A 20,197-nucleotide genomic window follows, 5' to 3' on the forward strand; every position below is an offset into this window, starting at 1 on the left:
ATCCATCAAGTTGAAGGTCTTTCTCTTTTGCACTGACCCTCTACTTTACCAAGCATGATGTCCTTTTCCCTCCTGATAACATGCCCAAAGTGATGGAGACAAAATCTTGCCATCCTTTCTTCTAAGGAGCATTCAGGCTGCACTATTTCCAAGACAGATTCATTCGTTCTTCTGGCAGTCCATGGTATATTCAATATTTTTCACCAACACTGCAATTCAAATGTTTCAGTTCTTCTTTGATCTTCCTCATTCATTGTCCAGCTTTCACATGCCTCTGAGGTGATTAAAAATATCATGGGTTGGGTCAGGCACATGTTAGTCCTCAACGTGACATCTCTGCTTTTCAACACTTTAAAAAGGCCTTCTGCAGCACATTTGCCCAGTGCAATACATCGTTTGATTTCTTGACATTGCTTCCATGGGTGTTGATTGTGGATCCAAGTAAAATGAAATCCTCAACAACTTCAATCTTTTCTCATTTATCATGACGTTATTTATTGGTCCAGTTGTGAGGATTTTGTTTTCTTTATGTTAATGTGTAATCCATACTGAAGGTTGCAGTCTTTGATCTTTATCAGTATGTGCCTCAGGTCGGTTCCGCTCTGTCACGTAGGTCACCATGAATCGAGGTTGGCTTGAGTTCATGCCTGTGTATGTGTGTTTCCAGCACACCTTGGCAGTTGGGGCTCTGTGTTCAGCTACATCAGGGTCCTGAATGAGGTGCTTGTGTTGTAGGGGCCAGGGAAAGGCAGTTGTGACAAGGCTCTCAGTTGATCAAATTCCTGGAAATTTGCCAGATCCCCCCTTCTGTAGTTCTGAGAAGGGAGTCAGTCACTCTCCCCACCATGTACAACATGTTATTTCTTTTAGATATTAGATATACACTCAAGTAGCCTTTACCTTTCAGCGACCTTATTTTCATGACTTTTATAGAATTACTGTTCATAAGATATAGTTCCTGGGTGGTACAAATGCCCTGGGCTGCTAACTGAAAGGCTGGAGGTTCGAGTCAACACAGAGGCACCTCAGAAGAAAGGCAGCTGGTTACTGGTGAGATGTGATATTCCTTAGTCACTATGGTGTAGTCAAAATACCTGAGTTTGAGCCCTGGTTCCCCATTTGTAAACTGCAAGATCTCAGGGGATTGACTCAGTCTCTTAACACCTCATGTGGAAAATGGGGAAAATATCTAATCTCAAGTAAAATATCATTATGAGGATTTGGAGAGACCACTTGTGCACAAGTCTTTCGTAAACTGTAAAGCATGGTAGCAGCAGGAGGTGCTAAAGCTCCTTCAGGGTGGGGACCAACTTATATTACTTTTTATCCCCGGCCCAGGCATAGTAACTGCATCATCCTAGATGCTCAATATGCGATTGTTGAGTGAACGAATGAACAGGTGGCTATAAGCATCATAATGGGGATTACAAATGTGCCTGTTAAACGAAGGGTTTCACAGGATGAGGCTAGAAGAGGGAGCAGGAGATTAAGCCCTTGAGAGGAATTTGGGGCACGTGCCTCATCTGCCAGGAAGGCGGCTAAGCACCGTTCACCAGCTGGCCGCCTGGGCAGTCTGGCTCCATGTGGGCCCAGCTGCCGGGTGCCTGCCCATCTAAAGCCCATAGGACTGTCCCAGAGCAGGTGGGCCAAGCGCTTCTGCCATCATGGGCGGGCTGGAATGCACTCCCTCTCGTGCTGGCTTTTAGATTCCAAGTCCACTGGTGACCGCAAACACAATGGAAGCAGAGCTGATGCCGAACCGCCCTGTGTCTGGGCAGGGAGAGGCCGAGGGACCAGTGTCCCATGACTAAAAAAATACAAAATAAAAATACAAATAAAAAGAGGACAAGGGAATACTGCTGGCAATTATCTAGGAAATCCGGGTCCCAAGCCTATTTTTTCCTCACCTAGTTTTCTGCTTGGGACAGAATTACTTGGGAAATTGTAATGGTTTTCTTTGTTGTTGTTGTTAGTTGCCATCCAGTTGATTCTGACTAATAGCAACCCCAAGTACGCAGAATAGAACTGCTCCACAGGATTTCCAGGGCTGTGACTTTTCGGAAGATTGCCAGGCCTTTCTTCCAAGGTGCCTGTGGGTGGGTTTGAACTGCCAGCCTTTTGGCTAGTAGTCTAGCGCTTAACTGTTTGCACCACCTAGGGGCTCCTTTACATGGTTTGTTGTTGTTGTTAGGTGATGTCGAGCCAATTTCAACTCAGAGCGACCCCACGTGACAGAGTAATACTGCCCCATGGGGTTTTCTAGGCTGTGATTTTTATAGGAGCAGCTCACCTGGTCTTTCTTCCGTAGAGCAGCTGGGTGGGTTTGAACTGCCAATCTTTTAGTCAGTTGTGTAACACTTAACTGTTGTGCCACCAGGGCTCCTTACACACTTGCTGTAGACCTGATAAGGGTTTCTTGTGATGCAAATGCGTTGCTCTTGGCTATTAACCTAAAATGGTCCCTGGGTAGCACAACCTGTTGTGTTCGACTACTAGGTGAAAGGTTGGAGATTTGAACCTACCCAGAGGTGTCTCTGAAGACAGGCCTGGCAATGTGCTTCCAAAAGGTCGCAGCCTTGAAAACCCTATGGAGCAGCTCTATTCTGCACCCATGGGGTAGCCATGAGTTGGAATTGACTCAGTGGTAACGGGTCTTTTTTTTTTTTTCTTAATAGACCTGATAAGATAAATCTATTATCATCATCATTTGAGCAGTAATAACAGCAGCTACCATTTCATCGGAAACCCTGGTGGCATAGTGGTTAAGTGCTACGGCTGCTAACCAAGAGGTCAGCAGTTCAAATCCGCCAGGCGCTCCTTGGAAACTCTATTGGGCAGTTCTACTCTGTTCTATGGGGTCAGTGTTTACCAGGCGCCTAGATAGGTACTATGCTAAGCACTGCATATACATTATATTAATTAATCCTAAAAGGAAAGTATTATGGCTAAGACAGGGGTCCCTGGACGACTATTGAACCCTTGAAATGTGGCTGTGTGACTGGAAAACAAAATTTTTGGTTTTATGTAATAGTAGTGAATAAAAATTTGAATAAAAAAACTCTTAAACACAACTTTATTGTTTTGGTAGGGTTACATTTTACTTTAACTATTGAAAATTTAGTGTCTGCATTGAGATTCACTGTACGTGTAAAATACACAGCAGATTTTAAAGACTGAGTACAAAAAAGAGTAGGAAATAGCTCATGTTGAGATGATAGTATTTTGGACATATTGGGTTAAATAAAACACATTATTGAAATTAATTTTTTTAACATGGCTTTTATAAACTTTAAGATGGCATATGTGGTTCCCATTATATTTCTAGCACTGGTCTGAACCCTCCACTCACCACAGCTCCCGGCAGCTGGGAGAAGAAGCTGGGCACACAATTGGGTAATTGTAATGCCATGAGGTAAGCGCTAAAACAGTCCCAGGAACTGGGTGCTCTGGGGACAGGGAACTGAGGCTTCAGCTCTGCCCAGCGCAGGATCAGAGGAGAGGTGACGTTTTTAGCTAGGTCTCCAAGGTGACCAGGAGCTTGTCATCTGGAGGACAGGAAAGGGGACATTGCAGGCAGTGGCACAGCATGTGCAAAGGCTCAGAGGCACGATGCAGTGAGAAGCGCCCCTGGAACACAGGTTCCAGGAAAAGGGCAAGCATTACTAAGCAAAAGAAAGGAGCATTTGCGGGGCACTTTTTTGTGTGTGCCACCCATGATCTCAGATGCTTTCTCCTACATCAGCTCATTCATTTATTCTTCACCTATTTGTTTAGAAGTCACCAGCGGCTCCGCTGGAGAAAAGACTTGGTGATCTGCTCCCATAAAGATTAATCAAAAATCAAAACCCATTGCCGTTGAGTTGATTCCAATTTATAGCGGCCCCATAGGACAGAGTAGAACTGCCCCACTGGGTTTCTAAGGAGCAGCTGGTGGATTTGAACTGCCAACCTTTTGGTTAGTGGGCAAACACTTAGCCACTGCACCACCAGGGCTCCCCATAAAAATTATAGTCTAGGAAACCCTATGGGGGCAGGTTTACTCTGTTCTATGGGGCCGCTATAAGTTGGAATCAACTCAGCAGCACACAACAACATGTGCCAGGCATGGCTCTAGTAGGCACTGAAGATATAGCCTTGAACAAAACAGATAAAGCCCCTGCTCTCCTAGAGCTGACATGCGGCTCACAATATCCAGGACAAGTAGGAAACAGAAAAAACCTGGGTCAGAGAGGTTGAGTGACTATTCTAACCAGGGTCTCTGGGATGCCAACTCCAGTGTTCTTTTCACCCTGCCAAGCTGCCCTGTGCACCATGCTAAGGAGTTTGGACTTTGTCCTGAAGGCCACAGAGGATCAGCCGACTTCTGAAGGAGGGGACATAGGGCCAGTTCTGTGTTTTAGGAATGAACAATTGTGGCCACATGAAGGAGGGATGGCATTGGAAAACCAAATCTGAGGGGGCCATGTAGGTAGAGTGCAGTGAGATAGGAGAAGATAGGAGAAGTTGAGGTCAGAGAGTTAACAGAGAACCAAATCCTGTAGGGCTTTGTGGATCATTGTAAGAACTTTGGATTTCATTCTGAGTCAGGCAAGAAGCCATTGGCCGATTCCGATTAGGCCAGTGACATAATCAGACTTAAGTTTTAAAGGTCTCCCTCCAGCCCTGTATTGAAAATAGACTTGAGAAGGGAGGCGGGTGGCTTGGGGGGCAGAGGGAGAGGGTGGCTATGGCAAATGCTGAGGAGAGGCACATATGAGAGCTACATACAATATTTCAGATTTGGTTTTCCTAAAACACAGAACTGGCCCTATGTCCCCTCCTTCAGGACTCAGCTGATCCTCTGTGGCCTTCAGAACTAGGAGGTAGAACATTGGTATATAAGTCTCTTTTTGAGTCTCTGCTGTCAAGTCTTTTGGGTATATATCTAGGAGTAGGATTGTTGGGTCATCCCATAGGGTTTTCCAGGCTATAGTCTCTAAGGGAACAGAATGCCAGGTCTTTCTCCCTCAGAGTTGCTGGGTGGGTTTGAACCGCCAACCTTTTGGTTAGCAGTCATGTGCTTAAACATTGTGCCACCAGGGCTCTTTTAGGTATGAATGTTCCCATTTTAAAGACAGGAAGCAGAAACAAAGAGGAAGCTACGCGAGATCACACAGCAATAAAGTGGTGGAGCCAGGATTTGAACTCAGCGGATTTTGATTTTGGAGTCTATGCTCTTAACCACCGATCTTGCTAGCTCTCTCGCCACTTAGCGGGGGAAGAACCATAGCTTTCTGTTTTGATTTGTGAGCAAATTTTAGTTTCTATTTTAGTTATTAATTTCACATCCAAGTAGCCTGAGTTCCCAAAGACGTTTGGTGGCTGGAGGCCCACTGAATGCTGTAAATCACACTTAATATTCCCAGACTGGAAGCCTCACAAAGATGGGGTCATGCCTATCTTGTCCCATCTGCATCCTCAGCCCCAGAGGCCTAGCGTATAGTCGCTGAATGAGTATATTTGTTTCCTACTCTTTTATGACTGCTGAGTTCTCCTCTTATTTGATCTCTTATACCTGTAACACAGGAGAGATTAAAGGAAAACTCCAAGAAACAAACAAGTTGATTCCAACTCAGGGCAACCCCATGTGTTATAGAGCAAAACTGCTCCATAGGATTTTCTTGGCTGTAATCTTTATGCAAGCAGACTGCCAGGCCTTTCTTCTGTGGTGCTCTTGGGTGGGTCTGAACCACCAACCTTTAGGTTATTAGTCATGTGCAAATTATTTGCACCACTCAGGCCCCATATAAAAAGCTTTCTCCTTGAACAAGCAAGTAGGTAGAGGATATAAAACTGGTATTTTGGTTCCAGCTACTCAGATGATTGTTATAATTGCCCATTTTGCTTTTTATAAGTAAATACTTAGTAAACTGTATGTATTAGTCTGGACAACAGTAGTTGCAGTAACAAATAAATCTTCTAATTTCAGGGCCTTTACACAATGGAGGAGTCCCAAAACCAAAAAACTAAACACGTTGCCGTCAAGTTGATTCTGACTCACAGTGACCCTATAGCAACCTTACAGCGTCCCCAGGTGGGGTGTAAATGGCTAACATACCTGGCTGCTAACAGTTCAAGTTTACTCAGAGGCACTTCGGAAGAAAAGCTTGATGATCTAAAGCAGCCATTCAAAACTCCAAGCTTGTGAGCAGCCGTCTAAGATGCACCAATTGGTCCCATCCCACTTGGAGTAAAGGAGAATGAAGAAAAGCAAAGATGCAAGGGAAATATTAGCCCAAGGACAAAAGGACCACGTAAACCAGAGACTCCACCAGCCTGAGACCAGAAGAACTAGATGGTGCCCAGCCACCACTGATGACCGCCCTGACAGGGAACATAACAGAGAGTCCCAGATGGAGCAGGAGTGTGAACCAGAACTCAAATTCACAGAAAAAGACCAGCCTTAATGATATGACAGAGACTGAAGGAACCCCTGAAACTATGGCCCCCTGATGCTCTGTTAACTTAGAACTGAAACCATTTCTGAAGCCACTCTTTATACAAAGATTAGACGGAACTATAAAACAAAAAATAATACATCTGAGGAGTGTGCTTCTTAGTTCAATCAGATATGAGTCCAAATGGGCGGTGCCTGTCCAGAGGCAGGATGGGAAGGCAGGAAGGGACAGGAACTGGTTGAATGGATACAGGGAACCCAGGGTGGAAAGGGGGAGTGTGCTGTCACATTGTGGGGATTGCAACTAATGTCACAAAAAAGTAAGTATAAATTTTTGTATGAGAAATTAACTTGAGCTGTAAGCTTTCTGCTGAAGCACAATAAAAAAAAACAAACCAAAAAAAACTATGGATTACAGTTCTACTCTGACACACATGGGGTTGCCATGAGTCAGAATTGACTTGATGGCAACTTTTTTTTCAAACACAACAGATGTTTTATTTCTCACTCATGACCAGAATTGTGGGTATACCTGTTCAGAGGATAGCTTTATTCCTCAAGGTGATGGAGGGAAGTAGGCTTTTTTTATCCCGTGGCTCCACCATCCTTTGGGTCCTCAGATTCTACTTTCTTCTAGGCAAGGTAGTGGAGGCACACCTACTTTTTAAACACCCTGGTCTGGAACTAACACACATTCTTTTGCTCACACTTCATTAGTGAAAACTAGTCATATGGCCACATTTGGGTGCAATGGAGGCTGGGAAATATATCCCTGGCTGAGCAGCAGCCCGTCAGCTTCTCAATGGAAGGAGTGTGACTTTTTGGTGGGTAGCTAGCCATCTTCTGTCACAATGAAGAGTAAGTGTTTAATGAAGATGTTCTTAGGTTGTCGTTTATGCTCACGCCCACCAGATAACATAGTAGTTAGACAATTCACAATCTTAGGTAACTTCTCAGTACCTCATCTAGAAAAATGGAAGATAGGATCAACCAGGGCACGTGCTGTCTTAGTCTGGGTGCTCTAGAAAAGCAAAACCAGTAAAACTTATATATGAGTACATGTGGAGAGATTTACTTCAAGGAAATGGCTCATGCAATTGTAGAGGCTGGTGAGGGAGAGCTTTGCCAGATTATCTGTTTATGTGCTGGAGGCAGGCCACACCCCCAAGGAAACTCCCCTTTCAACTGGTTGGCTGCTCACATCAGATCACATCATGGAAGATGATTGCATTATATTACATTATGGAACAGCAACCAGTCCAGGATCTGCCAAACCCCTGAGAATCATAGCCTAGCCAAGCTGACACATAACATTAACCATCAAACATAAATTAATTGACGTGAACTGTGATGTCAGGAAGTGGTGTCAGAGCAAAGGCTTAGAGTCAGAGACTTGGGTTCGAATTCTGACACAGGCAGTTACTAGCTGCCTGATCACAAGCAATTTACTCAACCTCTTTGAAACTCAGTTTTTTCAACTGTGAAATGGGCATCATGACAGTTTTATGATGGTTAAAGATAATATGGGTAAATGTCCGGGCTGGCAGTAGACAGTAGATAAATAATAACCGGTATTACTATGCTTTCTGCACAAAGATTTCTTGAGAAGGTAAACATACCTTTTTTTAAAATTGCTTTGAAAATAGAAAGCATAATTGACTCGATGGCAACGGGTTTTTTGTTGTTGTTGTTTCAATGAGCCTTAGGAGGTCCCGGGTGAGCAAATGATTAAGGGCTTGGCTACTAACTGAAAGATTGGCAGTTGGAACCAAGAAGCACCTCAGAAGAAAGCCCTGACAATCTGCTTCTGAGAGGTCACAGCCATTGAAAATGCTATGGAGCACAGTTCTACTCTGACACACATGGGTTCACCATGAGTCAAAGTCGACTTGATGGCATCTAATTACTGGTTAATAAGCCTTATGTAAAGAAAAGTTATACGACAGTGTGAATGTCATATTTCCAAGTGCAGATGTAAAAACATCTGTCCTGTATCCAGCATGAAGCTGGAAATCATCGTCTAATCAAGCAGGATGATTAAACTGCTTGTAATTACTCAAAATTCTAGTAGGAATCATTGTTGTTAGCTGCTCTTGAGTTGATTCCAACTCATGGTGACCCCACGTGTGTGAGTAGAACTGTGCTCCATAGGGTTTTCAAGGCTGTGACCTTCCGGAAGCAGATCACCAGGCCTGCCTTTGGAGGTGCCTTTCGGTGGGTTTTAACTGCCAACCTCTTGGCTAGTAGTAGTTTGTGTCACTCAAATAGGCAATGAAAAGTAAGTCTAATATTAATAGCTATGACTTATTGAGAATATATATTATATCTCTTAATCCTCATACTAGCCCCCTGGGACATATGGTTACCATGCTGTTTTGCAGATGAGAGAACTGAGGAGTGGACAGAGAAAAGAATTGTCCAAGGCGGTCACAGTAAGTGGTGGAACATGGATTTGAGCCCACGCAGTCTGATCCCAGAACTCGAGTTCTTAATCAAGAAGCCTAGGATCTTATCGGAGGAAATGCTTTATATATGTGAAAACATTCACACACAATGCATGGAAACATTACGCTCAAGTGTGGTTCAAATTATAAATGCTATAGGAATTCCGTTTGAAGAGGAACTCCCAGTATTTGGGCGTGACCCTGCGCCAGGCATTGTACTGGGTGTTTCCATTCTTCCCATTTAAGGAGAGGTTGTCCAGCATATGGGAAAGGGGAAGAGCACGGGCTTTGGACTGGACAGGTTGGGTTTAAATCTTAGCTCTGCTATTTACAAGCTGTATAATCTCAGGTAAATCATTTAACCTTTCTGATATAGTTTCCTCAATTAAAATAGTAATTATAGCAACTAGCTTATAGAGTTGTTGTTGCTGTTAGTTGCCCTCAAGTTGATTCTGGTTCATGGTGACCCTATGTGTACAGAGCAGACCTACTCCATAGGGTTTTCAAGCCTGTGACCTTTTGGAAGCAGATTCCCAGGCCTGTCTTCCAAGGTACCTCTGGGTGGGTTTGAACTGCCAACCTTCCAGCTAGTAGTCAAGTACTTAATGTCTGCACCACCCAGGGACTCCTCCTTACAGAGTCCAAAAAAGAAAACCCAACCAAACCCATTGCCATTGAGTCCATTAAAACTCATAGTGACCCTATAGGGCAGAGTATAGCTGCCCTATAGTGTTTCCAAGGAATGGCTGGTGGATTCAAACTGTTGACCTTTTAGTTAGCGGCTGAGCTCTTAACCAATGTACCACCAGGGCTCCTCTTAAGGAGTGGGTGGGGGGGTGATTTTAGATAACATATGGAGAGTGCCTAACACAGCAAATTCGTTGTCTATTCACTCAACTCACCACCTGTCTGTCAGTTTGTGGTACTGTGGTGGCTTGCATGTTGCCGTGATGATGGAAGCTATGCCACTGGTATTTCAGATACCAGCAGGATCACCCATGGGTTGGCACGTTTCAGCAAAGCTTCCAGACTAAGACAGACTAGGAAGAAAGGCCTGCCAATCCACTTCTGAAAATCAGCCCATGAAAACCTTGTGGATCATGACAGAAAAGTGTCTGACTCGCTTGCTTTGGACATGTCATCAGGAAGGATCAAGCACTAGAGGACACCATGTGTGGTGAAGTAGAATGCCAGCAAGGGAAAGGGAGACCCTTAGTGAGGTGGGTAGGCACAACGGCCACAACGATGGAGTTGCCCTGACCGCAGCTATCTATCTATTCATTCAATGAATATCAATTCAACAAATATTAAGGCCTAGGCATTTGCAAACCACATTATCAGCCCAAATAAGCTAGGTTATGCTTCTGTAACAAACAATACCAAAATACCTGGTGGCACAGTGGTTAAGAGCTTGGCTGCTAACCAAAAGGTCTGCAGTTCGACTCCACCAGTCATTCCTTGGAAACCCTACGGAGCAGTTCTGCTCTGCCCGCTAGGGTCGCTATTTGTCGGAATCGACTCGAAGGCAATGGGTCTGCTTTTTGTTTTTGGTAACACTACAAAAGTTTAATATTCATTCACACTCCTTTTCCAATTCAGGTTGGCTAGGGTTGTTCTGTCATCCTTACGTATGGACTCAGGCATGGGAAGGCTCCATCTCTGTACTTCCACGAATGTCAAGACAGGAAAAAAAAAAAGGCGACATGGTGATATACTCACTGGCTCTTAAAAGTTTCCACCTGGTAGCAATACGTATCATTTCTGTTCTCATTCCATTGGCCTAAGCAAGTCATATGGTGAGCTCTAACTTCAGAAGGATGGGGTAGTGAAAATATTTGGTGCACAGCTTTCATTACCACGGTTTACCTGTAATATAGATCTTCTAATTCATATTTTAAGGAGCCCTTGTGGCACAATGTTTAAGTGCTCAGCTGCTAACTGAAACGTTGGAGGTTCCAGCTCACCCAGCAGCTCCTCAGGAAAAAGGACTGGGCTACCTGCTCCTGTAAAGATTGTTGTTGTTGTTGTTAGGTGCCGTTGAGTCGGTTCTGACTCACAGCAACCCTATGCACAACAGAACGAAACACTGCCCGGTCCTGAGCCATTCTTACAATCGTTGTTATGCTTGAGCTCATTGTTGCAGCCACTGTGTCAATCCACCTCATTGTTGAGGGTCTTCCTCTTTTCCACTGACCCTGTACTCTGCCAAGCATGATGTCCTTCTCCAGGGACTGATCCCTTCTGACAACGTGTCCAAAGAATGCAAGACACAGTCTCACCATCCTTGCTTCTAAGGAGCATTCTGGTTGTACTTCCTACAGCCTAGGAAACCCTATGGGACTGTTCTACTCTGTCCTATAGAGTTGCTATGCGTCGAAGTCCACTCGATGGCACTTAACAACAATCCATATTTTAAGATGAGGAACTGAAGTTCTGAGAGGTTAATTCATTTGACCAAGGTCACACAGCTAATCCACTGGGACCCAGGACTCAACCTATATGCCACTCACTCTGACACTTCAATATATACGTATGATGTCTACACACTTTGTATAAATGCAGACTACTGTTTGAGAATCGGGCAGCAAGGCCCTGTAAGAGTGGTGGACAGAACAGGAATTGAATAAACATGGCCTTTTGATTGTGCTATGCAATAGCCAGTATGTGCCTGGGGAAGGTGGAAAGGGGCAGAGGGGTTGATGCCAGGCATCAGCTGAAGAACAACCTGGACAGACAGCTGGACGGAGGCCAGTGTGGAGAGGAAGTGATGAAGGCAGTGTTTCAGGGCCTTGCTCTGGCAGCTGGATGAGGGTGCAGGGCGAGGCCAGGCTGTTGCAGAAGTCCAGGGTAAGGTGATAAGGGGTAGACTGGAGTGAAGACAGCAGGAATGCAGAGGAAGGCCAGAACCTGAGACGCTGCGCTGAGCAGGAAGCATGGCTGGTTCATTGGTTAAAAAGTAAAGGCAGTTTACAGACCACATTCTTCCTATCCCAGTCGCGTATATTGCATCATTTATTAAAAAAAAAAAATCTCCAAAGGCCTCTTTTTCTCTTTCTTCCTTAATTTGCCCTGTCTTTTCTTAGGCAACAGGGCAGTCTTGCCATGGTTGGGGAGTTTCCTGACTGACTCTCACTCAGCTTGTGGGGTCCAGTTGCTGTGACCAGCTCAGGCCTGGAAGCCCAGGACCTGGCCCTTCCAGGGAGAAGAAAAGCTCGGAAGGGCCAAGAGGCCTTCAAGTTGCCTCTTGCTCCTCTGAGGGATTGCTCAGCAGGACTTGGGCCCGGATCCATGCAAGGTCCCTGGATGGCCCACCTTCGATGGCGGCCTTCGCGGGGAGGATTGGGGAGTGGGGGGGGTCTCTGCGAATCCAGTTCTGTTCCGGCGCCCCCGTCTTTTCCACGCCCCCAAATTTCCCCCTCTGCTAGGCGGCAGTCCCGCCTGAATCCAGGATGGTGTGCAAGGGCAGGCAGTCGGCGGCGGGCTGCTGGTCCAGCCCCAGGGCCTCCCCTGCTCCCCAACTCCGCCCTTCTGCGGGGAGGGCGCGGGGCCCGGGGCCCAAGCGCTCTTCTTGGGGTTCTCGGGGGCGCAACGGCCCCCGGCGGGCGCAGCCCTCCCCCAGCCGGCGGTAGGGGCCTGCGAGGCGAGGGTGCCAGCTTTAGCGGGGCGGGCGGGTGCACGCTGCGGCGGCTGCGGGGGCCGTGACTCACCGCCTGTAACCCAACACCGTTCTGTCTCCCCTCCCCCAACCCCCCTCCCGCCTGGCGGCCGCGGCGACACCTCAGAAAAATGAAGGGCCGCCCGGGTCCGTGGCGCCCCCGGCGGCTTCGCAAGCGGGGCCCGGCGGCCCCCGGCTCCGTGCCTTCTCGCCTTTCCGGCCCCGGGACTCGGCGAGCCGCCGCCGCCGCCCCGGAGCGAGCAGGAATGGAGGCCGAGCGGCCGGAGCGGCAGGCAGCGGCGGCGGAGGGCCCGCGGTAGCCGCGGCAGGCGAGGCTGGGGAGGGGGCGCCCGGGCTGGGACCCCCCCCTGCCCCCCATCGCGGCCGAGCGAGGACAAAGCCCCCTGGCAGCCGCCGCCGCGGCCTAAGCCGCGTGCACAAAGGGCGAGTCCCGACACGCACCCATCCCCCTCCCAGCTCGGGGTGGCCCGGGCCCGGGGGAGCAGCGGGAGGTGGGGAAGCCCCGGCCACGCCGCCCGCGCTCCCCACCCCGGGCCGACTGCGCGCCGCCCCCGCCCAGTCTGCCCGTCCTCTCGGGGAGGGGTTGGGGGGCGCGGCGCCCACATAACACTCCCCCTTCAGCGCTCGGAGCCACCCCTCTCCCCTCCCTCCTGCAAACACCACCGCCTCCCCAGCCACCGCCGCCACCTCGCCCGACGTTCCGCAGCTCGCCGCGGCCGGGGGGCGGTGCGCGGCCGGTGCGCGCCGGGGGCGCCAGATGTGCAGTCCCCGCCGCCACCAGTGACCAAGTCGCAGCCCGAGCGCGATCCGGGCCGCCTCCTCAATGCTGCGGGGGCGACCTTGAGCGCACCCGCATTGCCTCGGCTGGGACCCCGACACTTCGAGCGCTGTGCCCCGGTCCTGCCCTCTCCAACCCGGTCCGCCTGCGTTTGGACATGGAGGGGGCCGCCGCGCCCGCGGCAGGGGACGGCCCCGACTTGGGGTCGGGGGCGCCGGGCTCTCCCCTGGAGGCGGCGACGGGGGCGACCGCAGCCCCCGCGGCGGCTGCGGCGGTAGCCCCGGAGCCCAGGAAGCCACACGGGGTGAAGCGACATCACCACAAGCACAACCTGAAGCACCGCTATGAGCTGCAGGAGACCCTGGGCAAAGGCACCTACGGCAAAGTCAAGCGGGCCACGGAGAGGTTCTCTGGCCGAGTGGTGAGTGAGGAAGTCCCGGGAAGAGGGGGGGGGGGGGGCGCCGGCTTAGACGCGGCTAGGGACCGATGGCGCTTGGTGCAGGAGGTCTGTGCACGCTGGGGCGCTTTTGTGAGAGAGGGGGTCTAAGGGAACCCCCAGACAGACTCCTCACTCTCCCCCTCGGCACCCTGTGACTCAGGCGTGTCTCTCCTGAAACACTTGTTACATCCTGTCTGCACATATTTTGGGGGTTTTTATCCCAGTAGCAAAGTAGTGTTTATGATTTGCAGACACTTTGCAACGTTGGGAGTGTCGGGGTCTCCCTCCCGGGCACGCATGCAGACTGTGCCCAGGAATGCCTCATTTCTCCACCTCCATCCAGACCCACATCCTCAGCTCAAAGCCTGTCCCCCAAGTCCCGTGTCCTGTAGGTGAATGTGGTCCCCTGCACCCACCCACCCGCCTACCCACAAACTCCCTGTCAGCATCATCCCACTCGGGCTCGCTGATGCTGCTGAGACTGCAAGGGAGGGCGGACTCCCGCCTGTTTTTTTTTTTTTTTTTAAGAGAGAGGGTTTAAGGAGCAAAAATAAAGGCTGTGGCCAGCCAGAGGGTTGTGACAGTTTGTGTAGTGGCTTCTGGGAGAACTGAATTGCCCGTGGACAAGTGCAACATAAAGATACACAGTTATGCTGGACTCTGCATTTCAAGTCCAGGCTGTAGGGCTACTGAATTGTTTAAGGGTCTAGCCCAGCCAGCCCATCCCGTGTGACAGCTGAAACCCTGCCGGGGCCCCAGCACCATTTGCACAACCCCAACAAGGGCTTTGAGTGCCTTGGGGTCTCTGCACCGTCCTAGCCTAGGTTTGTTGTCATTTTCCTTTCTGCACAACAGGCCCTTGAAATCCACACTGGTTGTGGCAAGAGGGTTGGGTTCAAAGTGTCTGACTATTGCAGAAAGATTTTGTGTGGTGGGTGTCAGAAAATGAACGTGGCTCTGATTTGAAGCAGATCAGATGTATTTTAATTGATTTAGGGCCAAAGTAAGGAACTGATTATGGGACTCCTTGTGTGTACTTTTTGGGGGATGTTTTGAGGCCCAGAGTTGTTTATAAACTGAACAGATGACCGCAAGGAGAAAGCGAAATGAATTGTCGAATGAAATTGTAGGCTGATGTTGACATTTTTCTTCTTCATTTGCACGGGGACAGTTATGTGGAAAAAATGAGGTATGATCAGCAAAGTTCGGCCCCCGAATTCTCAAATATCTGGATATATCAGGGTGCTTGAATAATCTGGATAACCCAATCATTTCTCAGCTTCACTGTTTGGGTTGACATCACTTTATCCTATAGTTAAAAAAAAAATCTATTGCCAGTTAATTGGAAATTTGAGACATTTTGTACATATATTTTTAAGCTGCCCCAGTAATAAATTCTATAGTAAGCGAGTAGCTGAGAGTTCACTCTAAGCAGGTGCCATTTTTGTAGGTTGACGATATTAAAGAGATAGGCTGTGAAGATGCCCTCTGGTGAACACATTTGCAGGTTTGTGGAAGAAGAGGTTGAGAAAAATGCACTTCATTCATGCTTTTCCTCTGAGGTGACATTCCCCAGACTGAATAAGCAAAAACTAAGCTTATCTCTTTGCTAATGTTAATAGCTGTTGAAGAATCGGACAAAGAAGTTGGAAAGAGGAATAATGAAAAGCAGATCTAGGCGTTTCAAGCTGCAGGTTGAGGTTGTGAGAATGTGAGGGGTTGAGTGGTAAGGGTGTGGCTGGTATCTGTGAGGGGACAAAAAAATGCCCAAATACTGGGAGCTGCTGCAAACCCTTTGAAAGAATGAAACCTTTTCTTATGGCAAACGCCTTTCCGAGCTTCACTGAGGCTTCCTGTCAGGCTTTTTTTCCTAGCCGTCTGAGCCACAGACTGGTTTAGAGTGAAAGGGACTTGCATCAGTAGGCAGGAGTCTGCCTTTCTCTTTTCCTAGGCATCTTTCTCTTTTATTTGCAGAAACCCCGAACCTTCCGTCAGGATTTAGCCAAATGGCCACGAGGGGGCGCCGTGAGAACAGAAGAGGCTCATTTCTTAGTGTCAAGACTTAAATGCTCTGTTATTGTCCAGCCCTAGTTCAGCTTCCCATTGTGCTATTCATTTCACTTAAGTCTCTTGTTTTACTCAAAAATTATGTAAAGATTTTGAATCTGGCAGCAGATCCAGGCCCAGAAACTGGCAGTCTCCAAATGGCTTCATTTATTCATGCGACTGCTCCCAGTTGACAGATAAAGCTCAGAATGCTAGCAAGATCATGTAGGGGGAAGCTTGCACGTGAAGGGAAAGTCGCCTTGGTCCTGAGTCCTCCCCCTGCTGAGAGCCCTGGTCACAGATGGTGTAAAAACCTAAGTGAGAAACAGGAATTGTCAGGTGGAAAATTCCCTTTGCCTCGCTGGACAGAAAATAAAACAACAACGATAAAAGATCGGTCAGCAAGTTGTTCTTGCCCATACGGTGCTGCTGGTGACTCAGAATCTGTCAAGAACAGCGTGAGATTTTCATATAAAGTATGAACTCGGGTTTTTTTTTTTTGGCTCCAATGATGCACTAAGCAGCCACAGCTTGCTTTTGAGGTACGGTTAAGGAGAATCAAGAGAGCACAGTCTGCCTGCTTTATGGGCCTTTGAGTAGCATTCCGAAGCCGTATTTTCTTTTTATTTGTACCAACACTTCTGATAGCACCCCTCAGGAGGAACAGGGGCTTTAACTTGCTTTTGCGGATGCAAGTGGCTGTAGTCGCGTGCCGGGTAGCAGGCTGCTTGAGATGTCGTGAAACTGACATTCACGTCAAAAGCGGGGGCCCCTCTCAGAGACGACAGACGTTTTCAAATATGAGAATGTTGTGGCTTTTAATTACACATCTGGCAGGACCGTCTGCATAGAGCGGCAAAACACCACATCATCTCCTCAGTTCTGTGAAAGGCAATTCGGAAGAGAGTTGCTGAATCGGGAGCTTGGAGCCAGCGGTCCAGCCCTCTGCGTGATCCAAGCATCCTCCCCTCTTCATTCCCAAATGTCTTGTAGCTGCTGCTTGAGCGTGTCCAAAAGACAAGGACTCAAAGTGGCTGGTTGCAGACATTAACAAGCCTAACAACGAGGCTCTCAAATACTTTAAATACTTGACCAGTCACTTACTAGCTTTGTGACCTTGGGCGAACTGTGTAACTTTTTGATACCTCGGCTTCCTCATCTGTAAAATGGGGCTATTAATAGTACCAATTTCATGGACTTGAGAGCATCAAAGAAATAATCTATATAAAGCCTCAAGAGGAGAAATGAGCCAATTTAGACCCCCCTTTATTTATTTTTTTTAGCAGATTTCTTTCTCATCCCATTTAGGCTTTCTCTTAGATTGTAAGACCATCAGAGAGGCATGATGCATTGGATAATTAGCCTGGAATCACACAGAGAGAGTAGGGGAAATGGTCAGCTTTTCAGGGTAATTAAATACGGGCTAGGTTAATTAGGGAGGTGCGCCCACAGGAAGCCGAGGCAATCAGCTAGATTCAGATAGGGTCTGAGTGCATTTCTAGAGTCTGGAAGTCAGGCCTTGTTTATTACACAACATTTGTTTTGATACAGTTCTGGGCAGGACTGTAGGGTGAGCCCCTGTGTCATAATACAGGCCAGTGTTTTGTTTGAACTAAACTCCCTGGACCTTCAGGCCATACCAAGCATCGCCAAAAAACAAAAACAACTTTTTGGGGGAGAAGTGCTGTGTGATCACCTCACTGCCAAGGGCCAAGTTCAACTCGGTCCCAGGTCATCGCTTGTAAGCAGCGTGTGGTGTGGTGTGAGCAGGAGGTGGGTGTCTGGGAGGGGCCTGGGATGGGAGTGCAGGACAGGTGGGCAGAGTGTAACCCCAGCCAGCGGTGTTCTCCCCCACAGCCCTCCTCTCTCACCACCCCAGAGTGCTGGCTTGAGTGATGGGAAGTGATTTGACCAAAAATGGATGTTTTAAGCACTGCCCAAAGGTTATTCACAGCCTCGTGCTGAAAAACTGTGGATCAGGGAGGCAAATTAGTAAACTGGCCTGCTAAGCTAGGAGGTGCGTGGATGTCATATGTATAACAGCTGAAGTGCTTGCCAGATACAGCTATGGCCCAAACCCAGGTTTAGAGTATAAGGGACCTCAGCAAACATGTGGCCCAACCTTCTCTTAGAGGTGGGAAAAATAAGGCATAGAAGAGTTCAGTGACTTTTCTGGGGTTGCACAGCTGTTAAGTGACTGAGCTGGGTCTAGAAACCTGATTCCTGCTTTGGTATCTGTCCATGACTCATTTACTAAACCTTTACCTAAAGCAATAGTTAAGCACTAGACCGTTAGCTGACAGATTGGCCCTTCGAACCTAACCAGAGGTGCCTTGGAAGACAGGCCTGGTGATGTCCTTCTGAAAGGTCAGAGCCTTGAAAACCCTGTGGAGCTCAGTTCTGTTCTGCACGTATGGGGTCACCATGATTTGGAATTGACTCGATGCCAACTAACAACAACAATAGAACAAGACACCATTCTTACTCTGAAAAAAATACAAAACCAAACTCAGTGCCGTCGCATCAATTCTGACTCATAGCGACCCTGTAGGACAGAGTAGAACTGCCCCGTAGAGTTTCCAAGGAGTGCCTGGCGGATTCGAACTGCCGACCCTTTGGTTAGCAGCTGTAGCACTTAGCCACTATGCCACTAGCGTTTCCACTTATTCTGAAAAAAAAAAAAAAATTTTTTTTTTTTCTGCACGTATAATTTAGTGGCAAAGACCAAATGTACTGACAAATAGTGAGCTAATTCAGTTCAGTTCAATTCGACAAAGATTTATTATCATCTACCGTATGCTTTGCGGGAGAAAGACGTGGCAGTCACTCTGGTAAAGAACACAGCCTTGGAAACCATATGGGGGCAGTTCTGTTCTGTCCTGTAGGCTTGCTATGAGTCAGAATCGACTTGACAGCACCCAGCAACCACAACAAGCTGTATGACCCTGGACAAGTTACTTAGCCTCCCTAAGTGTCAATTTCCCTACCTTTAAAATGGACCTAACTAGAGTGTGCATATCATAGGGTCGTGAGGATGAGATGAGAAAAAAATGTCTGTAAAGCACTTAGCATGGTGCGACAGGCCTCCAAGCTCTTAAAAATGTCAGCTGGCAGTAATAACAGTAGCAGTGGTAATGAGGAAAGGGGTGGCCCTGTCCAAGACCAAACTCAGCTTGATGAACTAAGCATCCGTGAGCTGCGTTCCAACTTGCAGACCACCTGAAATAATCCAGACCTCATCTAATAACAACAACAACAAAAGTAGAGGTGCCTCTGGTCTAGTCAGTGCTTACTCTGTCTCTTCCACCAGACTATAAACTCCCTGGATTTTATTCATCTCTATATCCCAGCATTTAACATGGCGAATAGCATATGGTCAAAAAAACCCATTGCCCTTGAGTCGATTCTGACTCATAGCAACCCCTTGTGACAGTAGAACTCCCCCATAGGATTTTCTTCCTGTCATCTTTATCAGATCTTCTTGCGGAGCCACTGGGTGGGTTAAAACTACCAACCCTTAGGTTAGCAGCTGAGTGCTGAATGGTTGCACCACCAGGGCTCCTACTCATCATACAGCTGGACAGTGTCAAACAAGACTACCTGTCTCTAAACAAGAGTTGCTAGAGAAATCGAGTGCCTTCCTGATGCTGCACAGCCAGTGACCTCTGGGTTTGAGCATGGTGCCTTAGCTAGTGGACCAAAAGACCAGCCATTGGGTGATTCTTTTTCTGGGTGGTTTCTTGCTACTCTTTAGGAAGAGCATGGAGGAAAACCCCCCCAAAACAAACCCGTTGTTGTTGAGTCAATTTTGACGCATAGCGGCCCTATAGGACAGAGTGGAACTGCCCTATAGGGTTTCTGAGGAGCAACTGGTGGATTTGAACTGCTGACCTTTTGGTTAGCAGCCGAGCTCTTCACCACTGCACCACCTGGGCTCTGTAGAGGAAAAGGGCCAGGTAAATACTGTAGGATTAGGAGGGTGTGTCCTTCTCCAGTTATGGGGATGATAAGTGCTGTTGAAGATGACCCTTGATTTGGATTTCACAAGGCTGAAATGTGAGACATTTCAGGCAGAGTGCAGATTCCAGAGCAGTCATCATGGGTGTCTGGGGAAAGGTGAACAGGCCAGGGTTTGTGCTGGATGCAGTGGGAGACAAGATTGATAAGGCAGGAAGGCGGTAATAAGAATATATTTAATAATAATAATGGTCAGGGGGCTAATACTTAATCAGTTTTTGTTGTCGGCCCCAACTCATGGTGACCCCATGTGTGTCAAAGTAGAACTGTGCTCCATATGGTTTTGGTGGCTGATTTTTTGCAAGTAGATCTCCAGGACTTTGTTCTGCGTGGACTCAAACCTCCAATCATCTTTTGGTTA

The 20,197-nt window shown here is 47.8% G+C and overlaps 1 protein-coding gene and 1 long non-coding RNA gene across 2 annotated transcripts in view; both read left to right on the forward strand.

Moving 5' to 3' along the window:
* Positions 1 to 3,005: 3,005 nt before the first annotated feature.
* LOC135231347 (uncharacterized) lies at positions 3,006 to 6,576 on the forward strand. Its single transcript, XR_010321992.1, has 2 exons — positions 3,006 to 3,412; positions 5,969 to 6,576. It is a non-coding gene; the product is annotated as an uncharacterized LOC135231347 (long non-coding RNA).
* A 6,509-nt stretch (positions 6,577 to 13,085) lies between these two features.
* The window catches only part of NUAK1 (NUAK family kinase 1), a 92,814-nt gene continuing 85,702 nt past the window's right edge, over positions 13,086 to 20,197 (forward strand). The window contains exon 1 of the mRNA XM_010601543.3: positions 13,086 to 13,755. Within this exon, the coding sequence (XP_010599845.2) occupies positions 13,492 to 13,755 (264 nt within the window). The 5' untranslated portion in view covers positions 13,086 to 13,491. The remainder of the gene's footprint in view (positions 13,756 to 20,197) is intronic.

This window comes from Loxodonta africana, chromosome 4 (genome assembly GCF_030014295.1).
Source record: "Loxodonta africana isolate mLoxAfr1 chromosome 4, mLoxAfr1.hap2, whole genome shotgun sequence".
NCBI classification, from domain to species: domain Eukaryota; kingdom Metazoa; phylum Chordata; class Mammalia; order Proboscidea; family Elephantidae; genus Loxodonta; species Loxodonta africana.